The following is a 22135-nucleotide window of genomic DNA, read 5'->3' as shown; positions in this document are numbered from 1 at the left end:
CCCTCTTCTACCTAAAAACTACAAATCATGATCCTCAAAGTTCCCTATGCAGACTTGACTCTCCAGTTTGACTGGTGGCACAGACTGCATCTCAGGGAAAGCATTTCAGTTTGGAAATAAAACTTCTGTCTTATTTCCAAGAAGCGAACAGCAAGTTCACAACTATTTTCATTCACTCACCAATACAATAAGGACAACATTGTCCCTTTCTCAAAACAGGTCTCTCACAGGACACTGGTGGGCAAGACTCGGAGTAGCATCTAATCACACCATCCATGCAAATGCAGCTAGTGCAGACATTGGGCTTCCAGGACTCAGCTGTCAGAAAAATATCTCCATCGTCGTTTTTGCAGTAACTGGGCATGCTCTCATTGCTTGATGGAGAGGGCTGAAGAGTCTCATCTGTAAATATAAGAGATTAGGTTATTTAACTTATGGTGGGTAACTTCTCTCAGAGCTCCTTACCAGAGGGCTCACTCTTGAAGAACACAATGGAATTGTTACACATTGCCTCACTACTTCAGAAGAACAAGAAGGATGAGTCTCATGCCTCTTCAGCTCTTATATAGGATGAAGACCTCATGATATGCTGTAGCATAATGCTTATTTAGAGCTTTATTGAGTTTACTCAAAAAAGAAAAAAAAGAAAGTAAAGCAAGAAAAAAAAAGAAAAAAAAAGAAAAAAAGAAAAAAAGCTTGGAAAAAGGAGAGCAAAAAGAAAAACGATCACCATCAGAAGCAACCCCTCAGAAAGTGACTCTGCTCTAAACTGCGTGGTGTATAGGAATTCATCTCAAACAAAAGAGGTTAAATTTTAAATCTAAAACCTGAATCCCATCTTCTACCATGTCAGCCCAAGTCTTTGAATGATGCAAAGTGAAAACCTATTATGCTGCTGTCACCTTCACTAGTGGCCTTTGATGAGCTAATTATAAGCTGTTGAGAAACAAATGGAACTTGATCGTGCTTCAGCCTGATGCCAATGGTTTGCTTTAATTCTCATGCCCATCCATGGGGGAGACATATTCCTGCAATGAAGCTGTACCTTAATAGACATTACAGGCCAAGAAACAGGATTAAGAAAAATAGAGGAAAGGATTCATAAGAGCACTGAGATAAGGTTCTCAATCTACCTGCATTAAGCTATGGGACTAAGCTTATCATATAGCCAGTGAGGAAAGATCAGCTCCTCTGACACAGTATTTTGAAGTAAGCAAATGTTCATTATTAATGACGAAAAAAATATAGGTCAGGAGAACTGGCTACCTTGTTTACATAGGTAAATATTATAAAAAATTACAAAATATTTTGTCAGGAAAAAAGCCTCACACCCAAACCCAAACAAATACCTTGTAGCAAAACTGAATGGCAAAAACCAACTTCTATTTTTCCCTAAAGTAAATTTTAAAATTTTGATATGAATAAAGGCATATTTTTTTAGTGAGTTTATATACAAATCACAGGTTTGTACTAAATTTCCATTGCAATAAAATTCCCCATTTGCTATGTAAAACAGGAATTTATGTTCATTTATAATTGAATATCTTGGGGAAAAGCAAATCCTGTTATCTTCTTGACACTATGAGGCAGTCTAGGAGGAGTCTGGCATGCCTGCCAGGCTGGAATGCTTTGATATTACTCAGCTGCCTTTAAATCACTATCAGAATGACACCATGTGAAGGCAAAAGGAAACAGAGACCAATTTTTGAGACCAAACTCCAAACAGGCAAGATAGTAATAAAAAGGTTCATAGAAACCAAGGTGTGTAGAAAGAAAAAGAAACAAGCCTGTATCTACCTAACACTTTGTTTGCTTTCAAAGTTTCTCTAATCCTGCATGTCTCCATAAAGGAGTATCTATTTCATAAACCTTCCAAGGATTCTGGTTCTTACACAATCCCTGCATTATTAGATTGCTTTCAAGATTTTCCAAGTTCAGGGCCACAGCTCCCCTTTACACATAAGCTCTCTCTTGCACACAGTCAAGTTTTGCACTTGAATTAGAGAACTGCAGGCTATCACTGCAAACTGCTGGAGAACAAAGACACCACAACAACCACCTGAGCACACGCTGAAGCATTCTCATACTGAAACATCAGATATCCTCAGATCAAGGAAGGGCTCTGATGACAGCTGGATGTCAGCACATACCTGGGCACTGTGGGCAGCAGGAGTCCTGTGTGCGGGTGGGGTTTTGACAGAGAAGGGGTGGGCAGACTTCAGTCTCACACAGGACACGGCCACTGTGGCATGTGCACTGTGTGCAAGAATCAATGTTCCATGTCTCTCCTTCTACAAAGTATTCCCCACCAGGAGCATGACAGATTGATGGACTGGTGAGCTCTGGCTTTTGCACTATTATTTCATCTGGGAAAAACAGAATTGGAAGAGAGGCAAAATCAGCTGTGAATCTTATAATTAACAACTGTACACAAGGTGAAGAATTTCTGTTATTATTGAAAATACAGATATAAATTATTCTTAATGAGGTTCTTTCGACTTTATGGCACCTGCATCTCATGAAAAATGGGAAATATATAAACAGGAAAGAATTTGAGAATCAGTCTGAATAAAGACTAGTTAATATAAATCAGAGATAACTTCAAGCATTCTTGGCATTTCAGAAAAAACCAAACTAACTTGTGATTTGAGAATTCCAAGAGACAATTGTAATTTTCTGAAAAATTCTAATGATTAGACAGTTTCTTAACTGCTAAATATTAACTTCAGATACAGTTTGTGAAAGGATGGATAAGTAATCTTCTCTCTGGGATTTAGGAAGTCCAGGTGAAGGTAAAGTTTCCCAGCAGATTTGTGTCTAGATCATCTGTATAATTAGATGCTACAATAAAAAAAAACCCCAAACAACCCCCCTCAAAACCCCAACCCACCAGAAAAGAAAAAGCAAAACACAGATTCCACCCCTCCTTTAGGGGGCCCCAGTCCCCTAAAATATATATAAGCACTTAGCATTGGTGGAAGTGCTTCATCACTTTTCCATTAAAAAAAAAAAGTATTTGCCATATTTGAAAAAAACCCCACCTGGATACAAGGAAATGGCCCAGTGTGTAGCCTTATTCTTCCAGTAATTGTATCTCAACAAATGAACCTTATTTTCTTTTCAAACAATTATTTACATCACCTCTGCAGCCCTGGCTAAAAGATTCACTCCGGCAGTTTAGAGAACAAATTCGACCTCTTTCAAGCTAAGGAAGGAACTGAAACTGTTTCCCTTTTTCAACATGAGTGTCCTCCAGCCTCTGGGGTATTAAAGAAAAAAATGGAGGAAGTCTTCACCTCTTGTTGTTTTAAAAGATAAATAAAGAAACCTATCTGGTACCTTGAGTGCTTAAGCACTTACCATCTAGAAAATGTTATGCCACCATCTCAGCCTGCTTAAAATCCTTTGAAGCCTATTCCACACAAGGGGCAATAAGGGCAGTAATAGTTGCCTGCCTACCATGCTGTTTTTTTTTGGACCTGGAGTAAGTCCACCAACTTTTTCCATGCATTATGCATAGATACCAAGATACCTCTCACACACCATATTTTTTCAGTTGTGGAAGCCATGAGTTGAAAGCTACAGGCTTTGAAAGTGAAGCTTCAGGCTTATAAGTGATGTAATATTCAGGCTGAATTCAACATTTAATATTAGACAGCTATGTTAGATGCCTCTGATAAGAACTGAACCTCCTCAGGTTTCCTATGCTGTGAATGGAAGAGAAGAAAAAAGTGACTTCTTGCTAATTGTGCTACATCTCTAAACCACTTTCTGAAGGTGCCTCTCACCTACTTCATTATAGTGATGCCTAATGTGAACATCATCCTAACACAAATATCTTGGTTAAGGAGAGAAAAATTAAGTGTACAGCAGCTCCTCTAGTCATTTAGGCAGGCCAAGGCTCACAAAGTGCTTGTGGCTTCTCTCCATGTTTCTAGCACTGCTGGTCCTGTCTGGAGAAGTGCGTTTGTGCCCTTTGCTCTATGACACTGCCACGTAGAGGAAATGCCGCTCAATTGTGTTTTCATTTCTGGAGAATGATTGGTAGAATTCCAGAAAGCTGACTCTGACTGATCTTAGTCTATTCACAAAGTACCTGTGCTTTTCTTTCAGAGAGTTATTTTATCTTTCATCAATTTGCTTATGCCATGCTTTTCCAATTGCTTACATTTATGAACCACATACATGATTCAGCAGCATTTACCTGAAACAAGATTGCTAGTCTGCTGCCTTGTCACTGTTAGATTTTTATTTCAGCTGGAACAATATACTACAAGTTATGCAATGGCATCTTAACTCACTATGGCAAAGGCAATACTAAGATCTTCTGGAAATTTTCTGAGTCATCTCCTTTGCATGTAATTTTCTGCAAAGTCACAGGCCTGTTTTGCTACAACTAATTACTGTTCCTGATCAAAAAAGCACAACCAGATAGCACTGCTGTATATGTTGCCTACTGCTCCCTTAGCAGCATCGATAATGATGTATCACTGCAACTGAAGTGCCACAAGTGTGCAACTACATTATCTCAAGAAACAATTGGTCAAACAAATACACACTTTCTACATAGCATCGTTCTGTGGAACAGTAGCAATCAATGGCTTTTAAACTTTACAGGAAACCTTAAGATTTTTACAAGAATTGTGATGATGATCCATATAAATATATAGAAATGTGATTATAAGGGATATTTTAGCACTCCATGTATATCTTGCTCTGCTGAAAACTAAGTAAATGTGGAATTGAATGTAACCACACGTTTTTTTCAGTTTGCAGAATGATCTCTGAGAGTTGCCACTTCCCTGTGGATAGGTTAAGAGTGCAATTCCAAATCCAGCACATCAGGACTGCTAATTACTTAAATATCCTTACGGCAGATACATTTGAGTGATACGCTCTCAGTGTCACAATTCCAAACTGCATTCCAATCTAGTTAAAGCCGTGATATATATTTATCATCAGTGGGGTATCAATATGTTCAAAATAAAATCAGAATTACATTTCTAACAAATACAAGGCCTCAGTGGGGAAAAAAACCCCACACTGAGACTACTTTGGCCATAGTAAATCCTACACTTGACTTTGCTTACACAGAAGCTAGGTGACCAGTGTCTTGAAAGCAGGATTGATGCCAGACAGAGAAACCTATGCAGACACTCTGTCTTGAAGGAATGGACACTGCTGGCTAAGCAGCTGCCCTTTTAGAAAGGAGACCAACATTGCTGGTGCTCAGGAATCAAACACTGATCTCATCCACAAGAAGTGTATAGTGTATAGATCTCTATACATATATATATATATAATCCACAAGAAGTGTATAGTGTATAGATAATAGGCTCTGCTAACTTTATGTTGACCTTTCTTCCACAAACTGAACATTAGGCTTGTGAATGAATTTACCCAAACTTACTCTCCATACACAAAGTAACTAGCTGCTGGCCAGCTGAAAGACCAAAATTACCATTACTCTTATTTGAATGCTCTGAGGTGTTCTGCACATGTTCAGTAAATCAAGATGCATGAGTATGCTGACAGTAGAATGAAGTTAAGGATGACTCTTGGGGACCTAACAAGAGAATTGCTGGAATTGAAACAAACACCATACATTTTAAATTTTGAATCTTGTTTGTTTATATAAGGCAAGACTGATGTTAACCTGTCCCCATCCATATGAAGTATATCATCCCCTACAATAGTACACAAATCATTGTGAAAAGGCTGAAAGAGAAGGCCCTTTGGAATCTTCCATCTTTCTGGGGACTTATTGATTTTTCCAGTTACCACAAGGTGTGAACTGGACTGGAGATCACCATTTGTCTAAGCAATCTAAAGAGATTGGTTTAGGTCACTGGGAGGATGCACTGTTCTCTGTCACTTTCAGAAAGAGGATCTGTTTATTTTGCCCCTAAGATTTCCTGCTCTTTACGAAGTATTAGAAAAAGTTCATAATTGCTTATATCCTGCCAATACTGTCTTACTGCTCTCTACTTATAGAAGCTTCAGGAGCCTCATTGTTCTTACTTCTAACATGAGTTCCAGTAAAGTCATAGACAACATCACCGTATTACAAATTAATCTACTTAGCACATAAAATACTGTAGGAATAATTCTGAAAACAGCAGGCATTAATCTTACATTCTGCCCATACTTTTTCATAGATGTTTCTCATATTACTAAAATGATATTGGAATGCAACATAAACTGTACTTGGCCTTTCCACTGAAAGTATTGAAATAATCTACTGTTGGTAGCATAGGAGCCTTCCCTCAGAACACAGAATCATAATGTTCAGTTACTTAAGACATCTGTTTGTGTACATCTTTGAGGGGTTGTAAAACATACATTTTAATAAAACTCCACTTCAAAATCAAAATGAAAATGTAATGGCTTATTACAAAACTTGCTATTATAGGTAACAGACTAGAAACTTTTACTTACTTTTAATAGTTTAAAGATTTGAATGTGTCAAAGATTAACACATTAGGACCCACAACTTGCATATGCTTTAAATATGTAAGTTCCCATTTTCCACAGCTGAGAACTTAATGACAGCAACTCATCATGTTACATTAGGGCATAGAAACCTTCATCTCTGCCTACTACTGAAGTATGCCATGAGATTATTTTAATGTATTAAGAAACAGAACACAAGTGAAATGAAACTTGATTACAAGGCATGAGGAAGAAACCATGTGTTACCTGGACATGATGGACAACACTGCCCTGGATGTATGGTGGGGTTGGCACAGCTGGGGACGGGGCAGGTGATCAAGGCGCACATTTCCCGTCCGTTGTGGCAGTAACATTCCCTGCAGCCGTCGTGCCAGCTCTCCTCGTTCTCATGCCGCCGCCCATCCATGGACAGGCAGGAGCCTGTTTTAACAGGAGGCATAAGGGAAGCTGTTGCCTCTGCAAAAAACAAAGAAAAAGGAGATCTCCTGATAAGCATCTCTTGCTTAGGAAGAAACTCCAACTTTGTGACTGGATTGCATTTATTTTTAAAGCAGATATTAGACCAAGTAAATAATAGTTCTATCGTTTACACTTAAATAAATAGACAGGAAACAATTAAAAGGTACACTGAAGAGGGCAATAGGATGTAGTAGAATTTCCTGTTGTATTTCCTTGGAAAATATAATCAGTTTCTTGTGTTGAACCTATACTTTTTTTAATCAATCAGAAATGTAGTAGTGTCTAAATAATGTAAGAAAAAGGAGAAATGCAATGGAGGGAAATAGCAGATAGTGTGAAGCATATTTAAAATGAAATATTTAAATACCATAGCACATCAGATTACCTATAATGTATCTGAGAGCAAGCAGAAAATAAAAACATTTAAATGAGCTATGCATGGTCTTGCAAATGATAAAAAATTGCAATCAGGTGCTAACAGGGTAATTGTAGATACTGGAAATATTCCATAAAGTACTTCCTGTGAAAAATTATTTGTTTATATTACTACAATAAATGAGATATTTGGAAGAGAATGATGAGACTTTCATCCCTCATTTCTTTTAGCTTTTACTGAGATGAGAATACAGTAGCTTAGACTGTGGTATTACTTGCATTCTGTTAGAACACACAAGCAGTTGGTCCAGGGAGGATAAAAGTTTCATTTGTATCTTAAGGGGTATTTAAGGTATTTAAGATATTTGTATCTTAAGGCAGGATTCAGCCTCAGTATATTCTTTGTTAATCAGCAGAGTGAATTTAGAGCCAAACACTCCCTCATCCACATCACTATTGTGATGAAGGATGCAGGAGCAGCTTGTCAGTGAACTGACTTGTTTTCAGTGGTATGCCAACCATGTTCTGTTGACATATATATAACATTATTTGTACTAAATTCCTAATGTCATTTTCTTTTAAAAAAGGGTAATGTATGAGAAGTAGTAATGTTTACATGTAATTTTAGGAAGTGTTCAGCTTTTTTGCTTGTTGGTTTTTTGGTTGGTTGGGGTGTTTTTGGGTGGGTTTTTTTGGTTTTTTGCACACTAGTATGTAGGTCAGCACTTCTTCAGATGTGGCAGATCTATCAAAGATGATTTCACAAGCAGATGGTACAAAGTTAGTTTGAGGCACATTATCAGAATAGAAAGCCAATGCACAGAAGTTACATTAGTATATTATTTTGTGAACTAAACAAAAATGCTGCATAAGGATAAAATACTTAGAACACACTTTATCCTGTTGCATGAACAGAAATGCTATGAAAAAACTTCAATTCAGTTACTATACTTTCATAATTTAATATCAAAGTATTTAAATTATGATTTGAATTAATATTGCTGGAATACTGTTCTATATGAAAATGATTATTGACACTGAGAAGTCCTAGATAGTAAGACTTTGCTTATTTAGCAAGGAAAAATGGTATCTAAAGCAATCAGATTTTTCCTGAAATATTCTAAAGTACACTCCATAACTTGGAGAAACATACATAAGCAGATACTCAAAATTAAGTTCACAAACTGAGATTGTAATTAAAAATTGAAAAGTGAAAACAATCAGTACAAAAGCTAATATTTGAAAAAACCTAATATGTAAATACAAAATGGGAGTAACTAGCTAACTAGAGGTATGGTTTAAATGATCTGAGATACAGTAGTTCACAAGGAAAGGAAGCGTGCAATGTGACACCACTGCAGAAGAGGCAAGTTCAATATAAGACACATGTACAGGAGCACTGTAAATTTAAATACAGGACCACCACTTCTACTAGTCTGAAGGTTTTACTATGGCTAAAGCACAGTATCAAAGTTTTGAAGAGTGATGAGAAACTGCAGTAACTGGGTTTGTTTGACTTATAAACCCATTTCCCACCCAAAAAACGTTTGTAAGTCTCCAGTTGTAACCCCTTAAATATTGCAAGAATTCTAAAGGGAATGGTGCTTAGTTGCTCCATATGTCTGCTAAGCTCAAGACAAGAAGTAACCAGTTCAATGTGTATTAAATGAGACACTAATTTTAGAAAATTCATTTTAAAATGTCATATGTTTCCAACCACAGGAAAACACTACTTTAGAAAGGTTTGGTTCTTTTTCTCTTTCTGTTTTGTTCTGTTTTTTTGTGTCTTTTGAAAGTGGAGATTCTTCATAAATTAAATCTTAGACAAACATCTGTCAAGGATTATCCAGATACACCCTATTTTATGCACGGTAAAGAAGTGGACTCTCAGTTTGTCAGATACTACTCCAGCCTGTACTTCTATGGTTCTATTAATCCTAGCACAAGCTATTTCTGGCAGAAGCAATCTAGAAAGTGAAGCTAATTCACAGGCAGGGGATTTACCCAACCCTTCCTCTTACTTAAGGATTCTAGGTCAAAATTTTAACAAGGACTCACATTTTCCCCAAAACATACTGGTGATTGTTCTAATCATTCTTTGACAAATTAAGTGACGTTGAAGTGATATACTCATGGCTTGGTATCTTTATGTTCATGACAACAGTAAATACTACTTAGAGATCAAGTTAATTTCACTAAATAACTGTGCACATTTTAAAATGAATAAGTTAATTTCACTAAATAATTGTGCACATTTTAAAATCCATACTTGTTAAGGAGAACACTTAAAAGTGTGCATACACATAATTAGTGACCAAAGTTTATAGTCTGGGAGGCAGTTACAGTACATCTAAGGGAGCACTTTGTGTGTATTTAGTCACAGCATTATGACAATCAGGAAAAGTGTTCTGATTGTGAGACAAATGACAAGCTGAGTGATAAGAATCATCTCAATGGGACACCATTCAGCAGTTACCTTTTCTTATTTAATTTTTAAAATTCTAATTTCTAGTAAAAGTAATATATTGTAGCTTATGTCAATGAAATCTCTGCTTCTCACATCTAAAAAAATGCTTATAACATTGCAACTTTTATTTTGCTAGAAGTCTGAAAGTTTCTTAAACTGCCTACATTGTATAATATTATATAGAAAAAAGAAAATGTTGCGTATTTTTGATCCAAATGATTGCATGTTTGTCTTCAACTACAGGAGAGTGACTTCAAGAACTCATATATTTTCTACCAGTGCTATGTTCCCATAGCTTGTTCTTTTACATTTTATAATTTTTTTTAAATGCAGAAAAAGTTGATAATAGGTCATTACACAAAGCAATGGGAAAGTAACAAAACTTACTTGCCTACAGCTAGAAATCAAAACACACAAGTAAGAGTCAAAGAAAATAAGCATGAAAAAGCAGTTAGGGTCAGAGAGAAACTGAGCAAAACCAAAAAGTTATTAAATGCAACACATGGAGATAAGCAATGAAGGAAGTCCGATACCCAAACTAATACAGAACATAATCTGAAAATATTGTAAGGAAGAGACATGCTGAAAGCAACACAAGAATATGGCAGACAACAAATGAACATCTGATCTCAAGATCCATCTTGAACTTGGTGGTTACAGGCTGGGGATGTGGCATGTGTGAAATTTTTAGCTTAAGAATACCAAGTCCTTTCTCCTGGCCAGTTGTTCTCTCTACTCATTGTTCATTAAGATTGCCTGAAAAGTCCTAAGAAACAGCACTCCAATTTTAGGTGATATACTGGATATTTATCAAATCCAACATTGGTTTGTAAAGAAAAGGCAATGGTGCAGAAGGCAAGATGAACATCACTACTGAAAAAAATGCCCTCAATTAGCTTATTATTAGTAGTTGCTTATTAAGAGCCTGATCCAATTTTTATTAATGATAACAAACTTTTTGTTTGTGGGAGATGAAAGCAGAACTGAAGCTTTATGTTGAAGCCCAGATGAATAGATAAAAACACCAGCAAAACAACACATGTCTTTGAGCAATGTTGAACTGTTTCCCCCCCAGTTACCGTATTTCAGTTTGTAAATATTCTGTGCAGTATTGCTTTTCTTTCACCTTGGTTTCCATCTGCTTTGAAAACAAGTTGTAGTTAGAGGTGGTAATGCAGGGGCACGTACCTCTGCACTTGCAGATAACACAGCCATGACTGTTCTGCTGGAAGCCCAATGGACAGATTTTACCACAAGGCAGGTTGGGGCACTTCTTACACCGACAGATTTCACAGCCATGCTTGTTCTTCCTAGATGAGCAAAATAATTTGTAAAAAGTCAGCAAGTCACTTTAAATATCTACGTCTTTAAAGCAAGAGCATCACCCCTAAGGAAATGACTGATGAGCAAAGAAAATTATTGTTAATTGTCACCCTTAGATTCAGTGGTTTTATGGGCTGTACAAGCTTTATGGGCTCCATCCCTGGCATATGCTTCCTCCATTCAGTGGATCCTATGCTCAATGTTTCCTTGTCTCTTCTCACAAAGGCAGATAATATTATTCAAACTTTTCGCACAGATGTACAAAACAAAGGACATGAGAAGTTATAGAACATGATCTAGCAGGATAGAGGGGAAATAAATGATGTAAATCTCTAGAAAACCTGGCTTCAAGCTGTAGACAACTTTATCTAATTTTTAGTTAAAAGGCTGAGAATAATGAATTGCAATACAGTAGAGTGGAGAATGAAAGACTTTATGTATTCCTATCCCATCAAAAGGAATGCTTCTTTCCATTACTGTGTAGAGTTTTCAGACAGTGAGCTTTATCTAGAGGATTTTTTCAGACAATTATGAGAAGGTTTTGGTTTCTCTAAAGATGCACCAACTCAATATTTCCAATTACTAACTTTTAACAGTCTTAAAAAAAAGGTCACAAATATGATGACTACTCCTTAACTGCTCACACTCTAATATACTTTTCTTTTAATATTTCCTTCTTTTGTGTCCTATTTGTGACTAAATGTTTACATTAAAATAGAGATTTGTCCTCCATTACACCCCATGTTTTTAAAGAGCACAACACACCTGGAAGTCAAATATATGTCATTTTTAAAAAGAATTTGGCACAGTAGCAGTAAACTGAACAAATATGCTATACAATGACAAATCTAAATAATTTTCACACCAAAGTAAAATTCAAAGTGAAATGATCCTAAAGTAGTTCTTGCCACAACTTTAGCCCTTTATATTACAAATAGTTCCATATGAAGATATCTTTAAATGTTATTAATTTTATTCAGTGTAATTTTTCATGTACTTTGTAAAGAATGATAAGATTAGAGTGCTCATTTCCAATTTCTAAAAATATCATCTGAAGGCTTTATTAAAAGCTTATTATTTAAAAATACCAGCCATTGTGCAAAATAAATTATATTCTGCATGTAAGCCCATAATTTAAATTGAACACTATTCTCCAAATAGCGTAAAAAGGTTTAAAGTTCATATATTTTTCAGGTGCACAAAAATGTATGGGAAAAATCATCCCAAAGACAGGGTTCCTGAAAACAGTGGCATCAGCTTGAAATCAACTTGTTTTTAAAACCTCTTAATCTTACAACTACCATAATATGTCCATTAAAATGTGCTGTCATTTTTAAAGTGCTTTTGCTATATAGTTAACATAGATTGTCTAATAAAACTGTTTAGCACACATTTGAGCAAAAAAAAAAAAAAAAAGAAGGAGGGTGGTTCAGCTTATCTAAGTAAAAAAATCACATACATGAATTGTAATTATGGTCTGTAGGTCAATATATTAAACTCATGATACATAAAGAATAAAATTACTGCTCTTTATAGGATTCCTTTTCTGTAACTTCCCTCTGGTTCTACTTTCTCTCACTTGCAAAGCTGACAGTAAGTCTCAGCCAGTCCCGAAGTAAATATGCCTGATGATAATTTTATTAATTCCTTAATTTAAAATCCCTTGTTTTCCTCTCTCATTTACTATTCAGTGTACTAGGAGGACACACCAAAGTAAAAATAGCTCTTAAAAAGCCTGCAACATCTATGAACAAGGGCCAAAGAGAACTCTAAAATGAACCAGAAATTTAAGGAGTATTACTATCAAAAACTAGGAGTTGCAAAAAATAGAAAAAATTGAATGTTATCTGAAGATCTGCTGTCATGAGGTAGAAATTAAACTATTGTGACAAGCAGGCAGTAACATGGAATGAACCCATACAAAATATAATTTACTGGTAAAATATATAGAGATATCACCACTACTAATTACTAAGAAACTTCTGCAACAAAAGACTGACTCAGTTTTCATCACCTGTTTCACAACCACAAATATTTACTTTTATAGAAAAAGAAGTCTACCACAAATAGAGATTTTGAATGCATTTACAAAAACATAAATAAGATATAGTACTATTCTTAATAAATCCTGTAATTACCAAAAATGTCTTACTAAAACAAGTCTGCTGTCATATCAAGATTAAAAGAAACTTGAAATATTAGATAATAATTTGAATAAAATAAATGGGCTATAAAATGGAAGTTCCTCAAAGCATGCCAAAAGAATTTCAAAAAGCTACATGTAAGAGATATTACTTGTAAGTAGCTTTCTCATCTTGTTTGTCAAATTCTTCAACAAAATTTAAGCACTGCTTTCCTTTCATAATCTGCTGGTTTTTGAGCTTCTGTTTCTAGATGTGTTGATCAAAATCCATTCTGAAGAATACTGCACTCCCACATCCGTAACAGCATTTATATTTTCCTACTTCCCCCCCACTGTGCCCAAGCAAACCCAAGTGGATACTCCTGGACTTCTGCGTATTTCCTGTACAGGGGGATTGCATGAGTGTGCTTTCGGGATGAGAATACGTACAAGTATCCAAAGGGACAGTACTTGTCACATACAATGGGTTTGCACTTCTTGGGCCGCGGCCGGCACTGACAGATCTCACAGTTGTGGGCGTCAGTCTGGAAGCCGAAGGAACAATCCAAGGAACAGCCTGAAATGAGGCCGGTGCACAGCTCCTCCCCTGCAAGGACACACACAGCTTATCACAACATGAACACTGCTTATACCAAACACATCTTCAGCACAATAAACCTTCTGCTCTCTTTCACTTTGTCCATTTCTTAATACTGCTAGGCCTTACCTTCGGACTGTCCTGTTTTTAAAATATTAGACAGAATTCTCCAGTAACAACCCAAACTGTATGAGCAGACACTACAGGATTCTTCAGTTCCTGTCAGCAACTTGGGGAGTACCACCTGGTACCACAAACTAACATGATTTTATGAACAGATGCATGGCCAATGGAGTCCAACATCCATCACTCCACTGGCTTTTAATAACACATCTAAAATAACATATAATAGCCACACATTATATAGGTTTAGTAGGCTTTTGCTCAATATAGATAATCTTTATTTATCTTCTACTTATTTTAAATAAGAGTGGGATATAATAAGAACTTTTATTTTTTTATGCTGTTTGCTGTCAACTTGATTAAGATTTGGATTTTAAAAATATAACTGCAATACCCTAAGATGTGATTGAAGCTTAGAGATGCTAGACTAAAAGATCTGTTTCTTGAAGTCCAGTACCAAGTTTCATCCACCACTTGTAGCATAAGGAAGATGTTGAACTGTTGGTATCTCAATTTTTCTGGTACAGAGATAAATAATGATCATTATATCCCCTCTCATTGCAATTTACTATTTTGAGATTGATCGGTTTCTTTTTGCTTTTCTTGAAAGAAGAAATGCCAGAAAGACACTCATAATATATTGTGGGATACAATGTTCTTTTATTGGTTGCAAAGATGAGAGGAAACAGAAAATTATGGATTTTTTTACACTAAGGATGCAAAACACAAGGGAAAGAAATGACTATTATTACAATAGCCAAAGTGAGATCAAAATAAAAAAGAGGGAAATATAATTAAGATTCTTCAATAGAGGAATATGATGGGTGATATCCAAAGGCCTGACTTCAAGAGTGATATTTAAAGGATGGCTGATCTCTAGCTGGAACATCCACACCACTACAAAGTATTGGCTGGACAGAAGTCAGCTGAAGATTATTCTTCCAGACGTGCTCCTCATTTGAGACCTGAAGACCACTTTCCTTTAGGGGGGTGAACATTTAGGGACATGGTTTTTCCAAAGAGGAGATCAGTTATTAATATTGACTTATTCTCTTAAATGGCAATTTACTGAAGGAAAACTACAGAAGGAATCTTGCTTTACTTAAATGCTTCTCCTTCTGTTTTTTGATGTTACATTTAAGATTCCAAAATATTGACTTAACCAGATGTGGCTAAGCCAAGTGTTTCCTTATCTCTTCTACCAAATTAATGTTCATTTGGTAAAGAAAGCATGCTGCTTACTGTGTCAGAATGAGACCAAAACCTCAGGGAAAACCAAAAATTCACTGCTGACTTCTGAGGTGGAATTTGGGTATGCTAGTGCAATACAATATAAGAGTCTCCTTATTCCAAACAACAGTGCTCAGCTTAAATAGGATGAATATAATCAGGGTCATGGTTCTCACCTCTCCACTTTTATGCAAATTTGGTGTCTGAAGCAAAAAGTGTGTGCAAGTTTGGGGTCACTTCTGCCATTCAGAATACAGAAAAAGAAATGCCAGATCCTTTCATAACCTCTAGAAATTGTGTCTGGAAGCATAGAATCAATACCACAAGATTTAAGCATTTACTCTTGGTCAGATCTAACCTTTGCACAGCAACAGAAGCCCTTGTTTTAGGTTCTTGCTTTAGAGAGAAACACATACATAAAGATCTTCATGAAGTTTTACACATTTCTGGAGGATTAAGTCAGGCCGATCTACAAAGAATACTAATTTTAATATGTAGCCACTAATGCTGATTTTAAAACATTATAATGCAGAGGAAACTTTGATATTTTTCTCTGGTAGAGAGTGAGTTATGTGCAATACAAAGACTTTTCTTGAAGCAAGTTAAAATAATGAGAATTTGTCTTTAATTTATGAGCTTTTATACTAGGATGTTTGTACAGGGTTATTCCCTAGCAACACACAGTGATAATAAAACTAACTAAATTTTTCATTATGCAAGACTTTATAGGGTAGTCATAATTTTTAAAGCTAGTTTTGAACTTTATAAAAAATGTACAGAGAAGGATAGGATAGTATGTATGGAAGGATATCTCCAAAAAGAATTAAGTCCATTTATGACCTTTGATATAATGTAAGTTATGATCATCTCCTGCAGATGCTCAGAACTGATCTGAGCAGTGAATAACCTGGAAATGCACCGGCTGAACTGAGCAGAACCATTCCTTTTCTGAAGCATACTTTGTCAGGGAAATGAAATGCTTACATGGCTGTGTATAAACAGTAGGATCATGAAGACAGGTGAAGAAAAAAGAAGGTATATATGCAATGGCAAAGGAGAAATAAATAGGTATCTTAAAATAGCAAAACGAAGTGCTGGAAACAACAATTTAAAAAAAAATCTAAAAAAAACCAGAAAAAAAGAACTTTTTTTTTTTTTTTTAACTTGGCATATTTCTTTATCCAATTTGTCTCCAGATTATCTGTTAAGGAGAGGTTTCAAAATACAACATCCAGGTTTGACCACAAAGCTATAGAAGATGGCAAAATAATGACTCAGAGTTCCACAGCTGAATACTTTGTTTTCAGCCTTCTGCTCTGATTTGGCTAGTGAAACTGGTTTTCAGAGACGAAAAAGAAGTTTGTTAGATGTAAAGTTAATATACTTTATTAAAAGGCTCAGGGTGTCTAAGGGCACTGCTACAAAGCAGGAAGACATCCCCAGTGTCTCATCCCAAGTAGCTTATGATGGTAAATATACTTAAAACTCAAATAGTCAGCTGACATACTAACCAGGAGATCCAGTCTCAAAGCAATATCCTCCTTGCTTAATCCTTTACATAGTGAGTTATCCTCAAAAGAATTTTCACTTTCTAAGTGGCCAAAAAAGAAAAGCTCTTCAGAGCCTTGAGGTGGGTGACTAATAATCACCATTGCCTTCCAGGAACAGACAAACAGCATGTGAGAAATCATCAAAAGTCTGACTATGTCAAACATAAAGGGAAAGTTTGCTGAAGTCAGTGCAGACAACTGTTAACGTATAGACCTTCTAGTGTTATGTATGAGGTGATCAGAATAATCTCCACAGACATCTGCTCACAGTCTTTCTAATAAGATGCTGAAAATTAAATTCTGCTAAGAAGATCTTGACTGAAATTAACATGTTATTGCACTTAAGTTTCTGATAGTATGACAGTACAAACTGTGGAAATAGATCTTAAATAGTTTTTGAAAAAAAAATCTCTATTAAGAAATGTAGCGTCATGAAACTAAGGATGTGAATTCTGGTCTGCTTTCTGAGTTTACATCTAATCATCTAAATGTCTCCTATTAAAACATTATTAAAAACATGACAACAGCAGGCAGTCTCCAAATGAAGTACCATCTGGTACACAGAGTTTATGTCCACTGCACAGGCCTGATGAAAAGCACAGTCGAGCATTTTAAGCCAGGTATTTTTTTCAGAAAATTAAGTGAATCACCAATGTCACAAATCAAAGCACAGCTATCAGAGAAAGAAAGACGAGAAAAAGATTGAAAAAATTGCAAACATAAATACTCATATGTGGATCAAATTCAGCATGAACAACTGTCATCCTGACAATTTTTCTATAGCCTTAGCTATTGCTTTAAATTTATCACTACTCAAGTAATGACTAATTCATTATGAAAAGATAAGTAAAACCAGAATTTTTGCTAAGCTTTTGCATTTCAAGTGACACATACTAAGGAACAAGGAGAACTAGTTCACTAGTTCATGAAAATCAACTGCAATGAACTGAGGAAATCTATTATGACAAAATGTTAGAAGAGTATTTGTTTGATGGTGTTTTCCACCTCTGCTTTGATAAATTTCATGAGGAAACTGAATCCCAAATTATGAATGTATTTGCAGAGAAGAGACCCAGCCCTACCTGGTCTAATGATTGCTTCAAAAGTGTATCAGGGCAACCAGACAGGCTGCAATGAGGATATAGCAAACATTTTAAAAGCTAATGCAGAAGAAAACTACCATTCAGAGTTTGACAGAACTGCATTATGCACTTGCACGTCACTGCAACTCTAACAGAATGGGATTAAGCTTCTGATCACAACGTACAAGCTATTTTTTTGGGTTTTGTGACTGATTAGTTATAGTGACATAGGGAACTAAACTGATGGTTAGATAGGAAGTAGAAGACGAAACCAGAAACAAAATGATGAACAGGAAATTAATTAAAGGGAAAACATCTTTCATTATGTTGCTTAGGGAAATATCTGGATTGAGAGTAGAGTTCTACATGGTGAGTAGAAACACGTTCATTAATTTTTCTTATAAAACATGAACCAGAAAACAATTTGCACGACAAGCTCAGAGTTCAGATGGAGGATATTGGATGATTCCAGAATAATACTGATGAGCTATGACTTTAAGAAAAGATGAATGTGTTCCTCAATGTCTCAGGGTCATAGAATTGTATTTTTACAACAAATACTTAGCTTTTTAATGTGACATTAGCTGAAATATCACATAAAATACAGAAAGAATCAAGTACAGTAGAAGGCTAGGACACTAAACATGGAAAGGTTGTTTGTCCTGAACCAATGACATTATTAAATTGTCCTCCTGCTTAGAACTAATATTTGAAGACTAACAAGCACTGAGTACTTATAGCAGTGAATCCCACCCACACAACAAGACCATGCAGTTTTCTCTGCCACATGCAGCCACGACTGCAAAAGTAGCAGCAAAACCAGTTACCAACAGGTCCAGCTGGTAGTTCACAGTCTAGTCACAGTCTTCACTAGTCCTCACCACACTGGCAAAAGCTATTGCTTACAGACTTTGAGTCCTCTAAAGACTGCAGTTATAGCACATACTTTGTTCTGTAGTTTGATACAATTAAACACATTATATGCTGACTTGCATATGGGAATTTCAAATTATTGGATTAATTTGGATCAATTTAATGTGATGCTGTTCGACAAATACAAGCAGAAAGAACAACTGAAGATAAATCAGTCTTCCAAAAAAACCCATTTGGAAAAAATGAATTATTAACAAACAAACAGATATTGGTGAGGTATTTAAGCCTAGTCACCATTGTCCATAAAATCCTTCTAAATATAATGATTTCTTTCCCCACTTTCTCCACACATTTACAAACCCTTTCATACATGCAGACTATAATAAAAGAGATACTGAGAGTTTCAGAAGAGCATTACACAGTTTAAGAGGAATCTCTTTGGGATATGGATGATGGGACTACACTAGAAAAAAACTCTTGAGAACTAATGATTACCAAGATATGGTGAGCATTCTACACACAAACTATCTAGTGTTTTAAGACTCTTTCCAGTAAGTATCTTATTCTCAACACCAACATCAACTCTAGTTTTAAAAGGTTGTCTGATATCTGTAAAACTGAGTAAAACTGGCTGCTGAAGGAAAGAAAAGCGTGTTCAAAAATCAGCATCTAAGAGCAGATGACATACTGATGTGACCCACTACAGTCGAGGTCCCATCCTGCAAACAGGACAACAAAACCATCTGTCCCATGATATGCTAGCAATGTCTGCATTTGGGAGAATTAACTTAGCAGTGGAATATTTCAGATACAATGCAACCTCTCCTTCTCAGGTATGGCATCTCGGGGGCAGTGCAGCTCAACGGGAATCACAGGTCTTTGTCCTAAACTCAAACCATTGTATGCATGATTCATTCCTGATTTCAGAGTGCTCACATCCCTACCTCACATGAACCTATGAATATTTGGAGTGTTATAAAATATTGCCCAAAAAAACCTCTAAAAAGTAAACAAAATTCAATTCCATGAATTGCATGTTAGCTCTAAAAAGGGTCTTCTGCTTGAATTTCTAATAGATTGATTGCAATTCCAGCTCTTTAAAAATAAAAAAAACATTCTTTTTTTCTAGCATATATATGGTATTTGAAAAGCTGTAGGCTCTTGAACTTGGATATTTATGTTTTTCCAAAATATTATTTTACATATGGACACACAGATATTTGTATCATAAGGACTGAAAATCATCTTACTCTACAAAATTTTGAAAATGCATTCTCTGTTGAAATACTTTTAGTTTTCAGTCCTGTAATTCACAGATGAAAAAAAAAAACAACTGCCAGAGAATATTAAAGATACATGAAAAGCTGTAGGCTCTTGAACTTGGATATTTATGTTTTTCCAAAATATTATTTTACATATGGACACACAGATATTTGTATCATAAGGACTGAAAATCATCTTACTCTACAAAATTTTGAAAATGCATTCTCTGTTGAAATACTTTTAGTTTTCAGTCCTGTAATTCACAGATGAAAAAAAAAAACAACTGCCAGAGAATATTAATAGATACATGACAAGAATTATGTCAGTATTTCAACTTGGCTTAGGCTGGTGTCCATTTCACAAATTTGTAGCATGGCTACACAAAGCTAGCTACATACCTTCACCAGTATTATTTTCTTGATGCTGAGGACAGATCATATCAGGAGAACTGTTTCACAGTACCTTTACAATTAAGCACTCCTCAGCCGTCCTCTCGGTGTGGATTGCTACTGCTGCTTAATCTTCGGGGGTGGGGATCTGGGGAGGCAAATTTATGAAGGAGAAAACTAGGTTACTTAACAGTAACTGGAATTCTCTGAATATATTGCCTCCACAGATCCACACTAACCCTCCCTCCTTTTGTTAGACTTAAATAATGATTCACAAAAGCTGGAAAAAAAAATGAAGGGACTGGGCGCTGTGATGCTAGAAAACCCTGTTAAAATAAATCATCTTGTGAGTACGTTGAGGCAAATTAACCACTTGGATATGTGCTCTAAACAAATCTAGGATTCGCATACAACACATGAATTCATGAAAATGAAATTGTAGCAGTGCTACCTCAAAGGTGGAATTGCTGTATAATGATCAAGCTTCAAGCACGCTGATTTTCTTTTTATTTCACAAGGCTAGCCAGGTGAAATTCTTATCTGCTTCTGTTGCACTAGATACATTGTAAGTACTAACTCCAATATATTGTAATCTTCAGAGATCCTGCCAAAGACTGATTCTAGTGATAATACAGATAATTTTTATTTGGCATGAGGTGTTCATCATGATTCCATCCTCTTCAGGGAGCACTTCCACTATCTTGCATGTGTGCTTAGAGTTACTACTGTTTTGTCTACAAGAACATGTACTTTTTTTCCTGATCTGAGCCTTAAATTTTTAGGAAACATGCTCCATCCTAATTTTCTATGGTTGTATTTCCTTAACTGAAGTCTTGCCTCTAATAGCTATTCCCTTTTATATCACTGCAGAAGGATAAGAAGACCTCCTTTTTTTCTCTTACAGAATTACTCAAAAATCGAATATGTGCTCTCCTTAGCACTAAGAAAGATTACCTGGATTTTTATTTTATAACTTTTATTTTCCATGGAATTTGTTGTGAAATGGAAGTAACACTGGAAGACAACTGCTACTAAAACAGAAACGTGTTACCTAATTCATATTTTACTCTACTATTTCCAGGAATTTTGCATTGCCTGAAGTACATTTTGTGTGATTAGTATGCAATTACTGTCTGACCTCAGTCTGACATAGAAATGAACACAAAATAAGTTTATTTAAATGGGAAAAATTAACACTGAGAGAATTTAAGTGTTGAGAACACACATCTCTCAGTATGGACTACATACAGAAATACAGGAATGAAATATTCAAATTTTGGCTATAAGATTGAAAGGTTAGAACTCTAACTATAGAAGAATTAACACACAAAAATAAGGAATTGAGATGTGTTCTCTCACTGCAGTCCCTGCAAAGTTTTCTTAGGCATTTTCCCATCATCAGTCCCTATGCTTTTTCAGAGCCTTAACTGTTGCTATACCTAAGTTTTCTCAAACCTACCAATCCTGCTTTTGAATGCCAACACAACTAAATAAAGACCCACATTGCCAAGCCCAAAGTCCATGCTGGAATTTCACTCTGCTTCATCAGCTATAAAGGGAGATGGTGTGACTTGCCAGAATATTGAGGACCATGGTTCTGGTGTGTGCTAGTATAGACTGAATGACGTCTCCTTCTAACTCCAGGGTAGAAAACGTGTTGTTCTCATCAAAGGAAAAGGTACCAAGACTTCCAAAGTTATTTCTGTGTGCATCCATAGGATGTGTTCTGGGAAGAAGGTGGTTCATGTTGAGGGGGCTGTGCAAACACACAATATACCAAGAGCTCTTATTTTTGAATAGTGATTGCATGACTTGCTTTGACAGACAA

The 22135-nt window shown here is 35.8% G+C and overlaps 1 protein-coding gene across 1 annotated transcript in view; it reads right to left on the bottom strand.

Moving 5' to 3' along the window:
• Positions 1–22135, bottom strand: part of CRIM1 (cysteine rich transmembrane BMP regulator 1) — a gene marked incomplete at its 5' end in the record, with an annotated part of 172692 nt that overhangs the window by 9666 nt on the left and 140891 nt on the right. The window contains 5 exons of the mRNA XM_005416241.2: positions 181–402; positions 2151–2366; positions 6700–6909; positions 10943–11064; positions 13650–13806. Coding sequence (XP_005416298.2) covers positions 181–402; positions 2151–2366; positions 6700–6909; positions 10943–11064; positions 13650–13806 — 927 coding nt within the window. The remainder of the gene's footprint in view (positions 1–180; positions 403–2150; positions 2367–6699; positions 6910–10942; positions 11065–13649; positions 13807–22135) is intronic.

This window comes from Geospiza fortis, unplaced genomic scaffold (genome assembly GCF_000277835.1).
Source record: "Geospiza fortis unplaced genomic scaffold, GeoFor_1.0 scaffold41, whole genome shotgun sequence".
Taxonomy (NCBI): Eukaryota; Metazoa; Chordata; class Aves; order Passeriformes; family Thraupidae; genus Geospiza; species Geospiza fortis.
The sequence above is the reverse complement of the archived record's forward strand: the minus strand, read 5'-3'. Positions and strand labels throughout refer to the sequence as shown.